The sequence below is a fragment of the Oncorhynchus nerka genome, unplaced genomic scaffold, assembly GCF_034236695.1.
Source record: "Oncorhynchus nerka isolate Pitt River unplaced genomic scaffold, Oner_Uvic_2.0 unplaced_scaffold_1281, whole genome shotgun sequence".
NCBI classification, from domain to species: domain Eukaryota; kingdom Metazoa; phylum Chordata; class Actinopteri; order Salmoniformes; family Salmonidae; genus Oncorhynchus; species Oncorhynchus nerka.
In genome coordinates this window covers 4,839-15,000 of record NW_027040064.1, presented here as the reverse complement: position 1 = coordinate 15,000, position 10,162 = coordinate 4,839, and the positions used below count along the sequence as shown (strand labels likewise).

At 46.6% G+C, this 10,162-nt stretch overlaps 1 protein-coding gene across 1 annotated transcript in view; it reads left to right on the top strand.

Moving 5' to 3' along the window:
* The window catches only part of LOC135568989 (glutamate receptor-interacting protein 1-like), a gene marked incomplete at its 3' end in the record, with an annotated part of 39,854 nt that extends 35,685 nt beyond the window's left edge, over positions 1–4,169 (top strand). The window contains exons 4-5 of the mRNA XM_065015777.1: positions 2,551–2,696; positions 3,978–4,169. Coding sequence (XP_064871849.1) covers positions 2,551–2,696; positions 3,978–4,169 — 338 coding nt within the window. The remainder of the gene's footprint in view (positions 1–2,550; positions 2,697–3,977) is intronic.
* Positions 4,170–10,162: the final 5,993 nt, after the last annotated feature.

Below are 10,162 nucleotides of genomic sequence, written 5' to 3'. Positions count from 1 at the left end.
CGCATCTTCGACTCTACCAATGGTTTCGTCACATAAAGTGTTGCATTATAAAGCAGATGTGCCCACTCTGGTCTTGGTACCTGCGCAGGTAGGCAGACACTGTGCAGGTAGGCAGACACTGTGCAGGTAGGCAGACACCGTGCAGGTAGGCAGATTCAGTGCAGGTAGGCAGACACAGTGCAGGTAGGCAGACACAGTGCAGGTAAGCAGACACAGTGCAGGTAGGCAGACACAGTGCAGGTAAACAGACACAGTGCAGGTAGGCAGACACAGTGCAGGTAGGCAGACACAGTGCAGGTAGGCAGATTCAGTGCAGGTAGGCAGACACAGTGCAGGTAGGCAGACACAGTGCAGGTAGGCAGACACAGGGCAGGTAGGCAGACACAGTGCAGGTAGGCAGATTCAGTGCAGGTAGGCAGATTCGGTGCAGGTAGGCAGATTCGGTGCAGGTAGGCAGACACAGTGCAGGTAGGCAGACACAGTGCAGGTAGGCAGATACAGTGCAGGTAAGCAGATTCAGTGCAGGTAGGCAGATTCAGTGCAGGTAGGCAGATTCAGTGCAGGTAGGCAGATACAGTGCAGGTAGGCAGACACCGTGCAGGTAGGCAGACACCGTGCAGGTAGACAGATACAGTGCAGGTAGGCAGACACAGTGCAGGTAGGCAGATTCAGTGCAGGTAGGCAGACACTGTGCAGGTAGGCAGATTCAGTGCAGGTAGGCAGACACCGTGCAGGTAGGCAGACACAGTGCAGGTAGGCAGACACAGTGCAGGTAGGCAGACACTGTGCAGGTAGGCAGACACTGTGCAGGTAGGCAGACACGGTGCAGGTAGGCAGACACAGTGCAGGTAGGCAGACACAGTGCAGGTAGGCAGACACAGTGCAGGTAGGCAGATTCAGTGCAGGTAGGCAGACACTGTGCAGGTAGGCAGATTCAGTGCAGGTAGGCAGACACCGTGCAGGTAGGCAGACACAGTGCAGGTAGGCAGACACAGTGCAGGTAGGCAGACACTGTGCAGGTAGGCAGACACGGTGCAGGTAGGCAGACACAGTGCAGGTAGGCAGACACAGTGCAGGTAGGCAGACACAGTGCAGGTAGGCAGATTCAGTGCAGGTAGGCAGATTCAGTGCAGGTAGGCTAGCCTACATGATGAGATTATTATGGATGACATTGTTTTCATTTATCAAAATGGCCGCCAAGCACCGATCATCATGTCACCAGAATGAGACCCTGGATATTCATTGGAAAGGAGCATCAAGCTCATCACTGCACTTTCACTCCCCTGGGAAGTTAATCATCACTTATTTTAATCTGTAGTCTAATAAACTGCACGGTTTCCTGAGTCGTAGTGAGACGACCACACAACAAATCATTATTTAATCTGTAGTCTAATAAACTGCACGGTTTCCTGAGTCGTAGTGAGACGACCACACAACAAATCATTATTTAATCTGTAGTCTAATAAACTGCACGGTTTCCTGGGTCATAGTGGGACAAGTTAACTTCGTTAGGAGGGTCAGTATATTAATATGTATTAATGAATATATGAATATGTATTAATTATTATTATTATATATATATTAATATATATTAATGATTATATGAATATGTATTAATTATTATTATTATATATATATTAATATTTATTAATGATTATATGTGAATATTTATTAATTATTATATATGCATATGTATTAATTATTATTATATATTAATATTTGTTAATTATATATTAATATTTGTTAATTATATATTAATATTTGTTAATGATTATATATGAATATGTATCAATTATTATTATTATATATTAATATTGAGCAATTTTTCTATATGAATATGTATTAATTATTCTATATGAATATGTATTAATTATTCTATATGAATATGTATTAATTATTATATATGAATATTTATTAATATTTATTAAGTATTCTATATTAATATTTATTAATATGTATTAATTATTATATATGAATATTTATTAATATTTATTAAGTATTCTATATGAATATTTATTAATATTTATTAAGTATTATGTATTATTCTATATGAATATTTAATGTCAGTGTAAAATGCAAGTCATATCCCAACGAGATGATAGAAACCTGTAGCACCTACATGGAAGTGCTTGAATATCCTCCCGCCGACCCCCAGATGAAGGCAGCCGGCGTAACGAGGGATTCATGTGAGAAGCTGCAGCAAGCAATTATCAGAGGAAGTAGCCGATATGTCGTTAAAAGAGGCGGTGGTTTAATTGAGGCGATATAAAAACACTTTTCTGTGTGTGTGTGTGTGTGTGTGTGTGTGTGTGTGTGTGTGTGTGCGTGCGTGCGTGCGTGCGTGCGTGCGTTGGTTAGTGTAGATAGAATTGATGTGGAATCTGTCTTTCCCTACTATGTCCAATGCTGGTCCAGTAAATGAATCCAGACTCTAGCTAATTATTCAGAGTCAGATTCTAATTCATGTATTACCTCACAACCAAAGGGTGCATTAGCTTTTGATACAGAATGGGAAGACTGTTATGTCATGTATGTGTGTGTACTTTGCAGGTGTGGGATTGTGCAGATAGGTGACCGTATCCTGTCTATAAACGGGATCCCTACAGAGGACAGCACCTTGGAAGAGACCAATCAGCTACTGAGAGACTCCAGCATCACCAGCAAGGTCTCGCTGGAGATAGAGTTTGATGTGGCAGGTACTGGACTCTACTGTACTCTACTGTAATCTACTGGGCTCTACTGTACTCTACTGTAATCTACTGGACTCTACTGTACTCTACTGTACTCTACTGTAATCTACTGGACTCTACTGGGCTCTACTGGGCTCTACTGTACTCTACTGTAATCTACTGGGCTCTACTGTACTCTACTGGACTCTACTGTACTCTACTGGGCTCTACTGTACTCTACTGGGCTCTACTGGGCTCTACTGTACTCTACTGGGCTCTACTGTACTCTACTGGGCTCTACTGTACTCTACTGTACTCTACTGGGCTCTACTGTACTCTACTGGGCTCTACAGGACTCTGCTGTAGTCTACTGTACTCTACTGGACTCTACTGGACTCTACAGGACTCTACTGTACTCTACTGGGCTCTACTGTACTCTACTGGACTCTTACAGGACTCTACTGGACTCTACTGGACTCTACTGTACTCTTACAGGACTTTACTGTACTCTACTGTAGTCTACTGTAGTCTACTGTACTCTACTGGACTCTACTGGGCTCTACTGTGCTCTACAGGACTCTACTGTACTCTACAGGACTCTATTGTGCTCTACTGTACCCTACTGGACTCTACTGTACTCTACTCTACTGTACTCTACTTGACTCTACTGTACTCTCCTGGACTCTACAGGACTCTACTGTACTCTACTCTACTGTACTCTACTTGACTCTACTGTACTGGACTAGACTGGATGTTTAGTGAAAGTGGCTTATTGAACCTTGTTAGCTTTGAGAGTTGAAGACGTACATTATCATCAATAGTAAAGCCTTTAGCTCAGCGGGTTAATTTGACTGATGTGGTATTGAAACACAGTCACGTATGAACACCCTCCCCGTCCGTAGTGAAGCCTGCTGGTGAGGCCGTTCATCACCACATCTCAGACACCCTCCCCGTCCGTAGTGAAGCCTGCTGGTGGGGCCGTTCATCACCACATCTCAGACACCCTCCCTGTCCGTAGTGAAGCCTGCTGGTAGGGCCGTTCATCACCACATCTCAGACACCCTCCCCGTCCGTAGTGAAGCCTGCTGGTAGGGCCGTTCATCATCACATCTCAGACACCCTCCCTGTCCGTAGTGAAGCCTGCTGGTAGGGCCGTTCATCACCACATCTCAGACACCCTCCCCGTCCCTAGTGAAGCCTGCTGGTGAGGCCGTTCATCACCACAGCTCAGACACCCTCCCCGTCCGTAGTGAAGCCTGCTGGTGGGGCCGTTCATCACCACATCTCAGACACCCTCCCCGTCCGTAGTGAAGCCTGCTGGTGGGGGGCCGTTCATCACCACATCTCAGACACCCTCCCTGTCCGTAGTGAAGCCTGCTGGTGGGGGGCCGTTCATCACCACATCTCAGACACCCTCCCTGTCCGTAGTGAAGCCTGCTGGTGGGGGGCCGTTCATCACCACATCTCAGACACCCTCCCTGTCCGTAGTGAAGCCTGCTGGTGAGGCCGTTCATCACCACATCTCAGACACCCTCCCCGTCCGTAGTGAAGCCTGCTGGTGAGGCCGTTCATCACCACATCTCAGACACCCTCCCTGTCCGTAGTGAAGCCTGCTGGTGAGGCCGTTCATCACCACATCTCAGACACCCTCCCCGTCCCTAGTGAAGCCTGCTGGTGAGGCCGTTCATCACCACAGCTCAGACACCCTCCCCGTCCGTAGTGAAGCCTGCTGGTAGGGCCGTTCATCATCACATCTCAGACAGACCATAATGTCTTCACAGCATCTTCCACGCTGGGTTTATCTGTGATGTGCTTATGGTTCACTCTGAACTCTTTGACATTGGGCCGTTGCTACGGGGACAGGCTTTAAATGTTCTTTATTCTGGTTATCAGAACCAAATGTACCTTTTTATTTTTGGTCCAAAATGTCCCCCCATTAGAAACCATTATACTGAAGAGCTGCAGAGCAGGGATCCTTCAGCACTAATGGTTTGTTTCGGGTCTCTACTGGCTGATGGCTAGAAGAGGCTTGCTGCAGGTCTAGTCATCAGCAGACAAAGCTGCTTAGAGCCTCTGAAATGGCTAGTCATTTAATTCAACATTTCTGGATGGAGGGATGGAGGGAGAGAGGGGGGGAGGGAGGGAGAGAGGGAGATGCAGGGATGGAGAGAGAGAGAGAGAGAGAGAGACAGAGAGACAGAGAGGGGGGGAGGGAGGGAGAGAGGGAGATGCAGGGATGGAGGGAGAGAGCGAGAGAGAGACAGAGAGAGAGAGACAGAGAGACAGAGAGGGAGGGAGGGAGGGAGGGAGGGAGGGAGGGACAGAGAGAGAGAGGGAGGGAGGGAGGGAGGGAGTTTATGTCCTTCTGCTCCCAGGAAGAGAGGAGTGTTCATGAATTATGTAGAGATGATTGTAACAGAATCAGCCTTAATGTCTAATAGTTACACTTCTCTTTCTGCAGCTCCAGATTCACTTGGTCTGTGTGACTGAGGTCACTGTGTGTCCTGGTCTCTGTTAGTGAGTCTGTGTTACTGAGGTCACTGTGTGTCCTGGTCTCTGTTAGTGAGTCTGTGTGGCTGAGGTCACTGTGTGTCCTGGTCTCTGTTAGTGGGTCTGTGTGGCTGAGGTCACTGTGTGTCCTGGTCTCTGTGTGGCTGAGGTCACTGTGTGTCCTGGTCTCTGTTAGTGGGTCTGTGTGACTGAGGTCACTGTGTGTCCTGGTCTCTGTGTGGCTGAGGTCACTGTGTGTCCTGGTCTCTGTTAGTGAGTCTGTGTGGCTGAGGTCACTGTGTGTCCTGGTCTCTGTGTGGCTGAGGGTTGGTAGCTGTTGAGGAACAGGACACAGTAAAAGTACATTTTGTTCTCTTTGTCGCTCTGTCTTTCGAGGGCATGAGGTCTTATTGATTTTGTCTGAGAACTTTGTTTCTTAAGGATTTGGTCTCACTGTGTGTCTGTGCATCTGGTGAAGTGTTCTAACATCTCTCTGTCTCTCTCTCTGTGTCTCTCTCTCTCTCTCTCTCTCTGTCTCTCTCTCTCTCTCTCTCTGTGTCTCTCTCTCTCTCTCCCTACCTCCCTCCCTCCCTCCCTCCCTCTCTCTCTCTCTCTCTCTCTCTCTCTCTCTCTCTCTCTCTCTGTCTCTCTCTCTCTCTCTCCCTCTGTCTCTCTCTCTCTCCCTCCCTCTCTCCCTCTCTCTCTCCCTCCTCTCTCTCTCTGTCTCTCCCTCCCTCTCCCTCTCTCTCTCTCTCTCTCTCCCCCTCCCTCTCTCTCTCTCTCTCTCCCCCATACAGAGTCAGTCATCCCTAGCAGTGGCACCTTCCATGTGAAGCTACCAAAGAAGCCTGGGGTGGAGCTGGGGATCACTATCAGCTGTGAGTCTCTCTAGTCTACCTTTTCACATTATCTCCCAATCACTACTGTACTCTATACACACACACACACACACACACACACACCATACAGACAGACAGACAGACCTCGCCGGGTGGTGGATAACTAACACAGTAAAGATCAGAGATGTGTGAATTTGTTGGCTCGGAAACTTGGAAGCTATGAAACACTAAAATCTGAGACTTAGATATTAGGATTTAGCACCTGATCCACGTCTACTTCAGTAGAGTGGGGAGTCGGTTCATAAAGAATGTAGGATTAAGATATTCTTGGATCCTATTCAAATATGTGGAAAGTAGGTGAGCCAGAGTGAGGGGGAGAGAGAGAAGAGGAGGAGAGATAAACAGACTGAGAGAAGAGAGATAAACAGACTGAGAGAGGAGGAGGAGAGATAAACAGACTGAGAGAGGAGGAGAGATAAACAGACTGAGAGAGGAGGAGGAGAGATAAACAGACTGAGAGAAGAGGAGGAGAGATAAACAGACTGAGAGAGGAGGAGGAGAGATGAACAGACTGAGAGAGGAGGAGAGATAAACAGACTGAGAGAGGAGGAGGAGAGATAAACAGACTGAGAGAGGAGGAGAGATAAACAGACTGAGAGAGGAGGAGAGATAAATAGACTGAGAGAAGAGAGATAAACAGACTGAGAGAGGAGGAGAGATAAACAGACTGAGAGAAGAGAGATAAACAGACTGAGAGAAGAGGAGGAGAGATAAACAGACTGAGAGAAGAGGAGGAGAGATAAATAGACTGAGAGAAGAGGAGGAGAGATAAATAGACAGAGAGGAGGAGAGATAAACAGACTGAGAGAGGAGGAGAGATAAATAGACTGAGAGAGGAGGAGAGATAAACAGACTGAGAGAGGAGGAGGAGAGATAAACAGACTGAGAGAGGAGGAGGAGAGATAAACAGACTGAGAGAGGAGGAGAGATAAACAGACTGAGAGAGGAGGAGGAGAGATAAACAGACTGAGAGAGGAGGAGGAGAGATAAACAGACTGAGAGAAGAGAGATAAACAGACTGAGAGAAGAGGAGGAGAGATAAACAGACTGAGAGAAGAGGAGGAGAGATAAATAGACTGAGAGAGGAGGAGAGATAAACAGACTGAGAGAGGAGGAGGAGAGATAAACAGACTGAGAGAGGAGGAGAGATAAATAGACTGAGAGAGGAGGAGGAGAGATAAACAGACTGAGAGAGGAGGAGAGATAAATAGACTGAGAGAGGAGGAGAGATAAACAGACTGAGAGAGGAGGAGGAGAGATAAACAGACTGAGAGAGGAGGAGGAGAGATAAACAGACTGAGAGAAGAGGAGAGATAAACAGACAGAGAGGAGGAGGAGAGATAAACAGACTGAGAGAAGAGGAGGAGAGATAAACAGACTGAGAGAAGAGAGATAAACAGACTGAGAGAAGAGGAGGAGAGATAAACAGACTGAGAGAAGAGGAGGAGAGATAAATAGACTGAGAGAGGAGGAGAGATAAACAGACTGAGAGAGGAGGAGGAGAGATAAACAGACTGAGAGAGGAGGAGGAGAGATAAACAGACTGAGAGAAGAGGAGAGATAAACAGACAGAGAGGAGGAGGAGAGATAAACAGACTGAGAGAAGAGGAGGAGAGATAAACAGACTGAGAGAGGAGGAGGAGAGATAAACAGACTGAGAGAAGAGGAGAGATAAACAGACAGAGAGGAGGAGGAGAGATAAACAGACTGAGAGAGGAGGAGAGATAAACAGACTGAGAGAGGAGGAGGAGAGATAAACAGACTGAGAGGAGAGATAAACAGACTGAGAGGAGAGATAAACAGACTGAGAGAGGAGGAGGAGAGATAAACAGACTGAGAGAAGAGGAGAGATAAACAGACAGAGAGGAGGAGGAGAGATAAACAGACAGAGAGGAGGAGAGATAAATAGACTGAGAGAGGAGGAGAGATAAACAGACTGAGAGAGGAGGAGGAGAGATAAACAGACTGAGAGGAGAGATAAACAGACTGAGAGAAGAGGAGGAGAGATAAACAGACTGAGAGAAGAGGAGGAGAGATAAACAGACTGAGAGAGGAGGAGGAGAGATAAACAGACTGAGAGAAGAGGAGGAGAGATAAATAGACTGAGAGAGGAGGAGGAGAGATAAACAGACTGAGAGAGGAGGAGAGATAAACAGACTGAGAGAGGAGGAGAGATAAATAGACTGAGAGAGGAGGAGAGATAAACAGACTGAGAGAGGAGGAGAGATAAACAGACTGAGAGAAGAGAGATAAACAGACAGAGAGGAGGAGGAGAGATAAACAGACTGAGAGAGGAGGAGAGATAAATAGACTGAGAGAAGAGGAGGAGAGATAAACAGACTGAGAGAAGAGGAGAGATAAATAGACTGAGAGAAGAGGAGAGATAAATAGACTGAGAGAGGAGGAGAGATAAACAGACTGAGAGAGGAGGAGGAGAGATAAACAGACTGAGAGAGGAGGAGAGATAAATAGACTGAGAGAGGAGGAGAGATAAACAGACTGAGAGAGGAGGAGAGATAAACAGACTGAGAGAAGAGGAGAGATAAACAGACTGAGAGAAGAGGAGGAGAGATAAACAGACTGAGAGAAGAGGAGAGATAAATAGACTGAGAGAGGAGGAGAGATAAACAGACTGAGAGAAGAGGAGGAGAGATAAACAGATTGAGAGGAGAGATAAACAGACTGAGAGAGGAGGAGAGATAAACAGACTGAGAGAGGAGGAGAGATAAACAGACTGAGAGAGGAGGAGAGATAAACAGACTGAGAGAGGAGGAGAGATAAACAGACTGAGAGAGGAGGAGAGATAAACAGACTGAGAGAAGAGGAGGAGAGATAAACAGATTGAGAGGAGAGATAAACAGACTGAGAGAGGAGGAGAGATAAACAGACTGAGAGAGGAGGAGAGATAAACAGACTGAGAGGAGGAGAGATAAATAGACTGAGAGAGGAGGAGAGAAACAGACTGAGAGAAGAGGAGGAGAGATAAACAGACTGAGAGAGGAGGAGAGATAAACAGACTGAGAGAAGAGGAGGAGAGATAAACAGACTGAGAGAGGAGGAGAGATAAACAGACTGAGAGAGGAGGAGGAGAGATAAACAGACAGAGAGGAGGAGAGATAAACAGACTGAGAGAAGAGGAGGAGAGATAAACAGACAGAGAGAAGAGGAGGAGAGATAAACAGACAGAGAGGAGGAGAGATAAACAGACTGAGAGAGGAGGAGGAGAGATAAACAGACTGAGAGAAGAGGAGGAGAGATAAACAGACAGAGAGGAGGAGAGATAAACAGACTGAGAGAGGAGGAGAGATAAACAGACTGAGAGAGGAGGAGAGATAAATAGACTGAGAGAGGAGGAGGAGAGATAAACAGACTGAGAGGAGAGATAAACAGACTGAGAGAGGAGGAGAGATAAACAGACTGAGAGAGGAGGAGAGATAAACAGACTGAGAGAGGAGGAGAGATAAATAGACTGAGAGAGGAGGAGGAGAGATAAACAGACTGAGAGGAGAGATAAACAGACTGAGAGAGGAGGAGAGATAAACAGACTGAGAGAGGAGGAGGAGAGATAAATAGACTGAGAGAGGAGGAGGAGAGATAAACAGACTGAGAGAGGAGGAGGAGAGATAAATAGACTGAGAGAAGAGGAGAGAGAAACAGACTGAGAGAGGAGGAGGAGAGATAAACAGACTGAGAGAGGAGGAGGAGAGATAAACAGACTGAGAGGAGGAGGAGAGATAAATAGACTGAGAGAGGAGGAGAGATAAACAGACTGAGAGAGGAGGAGGAGAGATAAACAGACTGAGAGGAGAGATAAACAGACTGAGAGAGGAGGAGGAGAGATAAACAGACAGAGAGGAGGAGGAGAGATAAATAGACTGAGAGAGGAGGAGAGATAAACAGACAGAGAGGAGGAGGAGAGATAAACAGACTGAGAGAGGAGGAGAGATAAACAGACTGAGAGAGGAGGAGAGAGAAACAGACTGAGAGAGGAGGAGGAGAGATAAACAGACTGAGAGAGGAGGAGGAGAGATAAACAGACTGAGAGAGGAGGAGGAGAGATAAACAGACAGAGAGGAGGAGGAGAGATAAATAGACTGAGAGAGG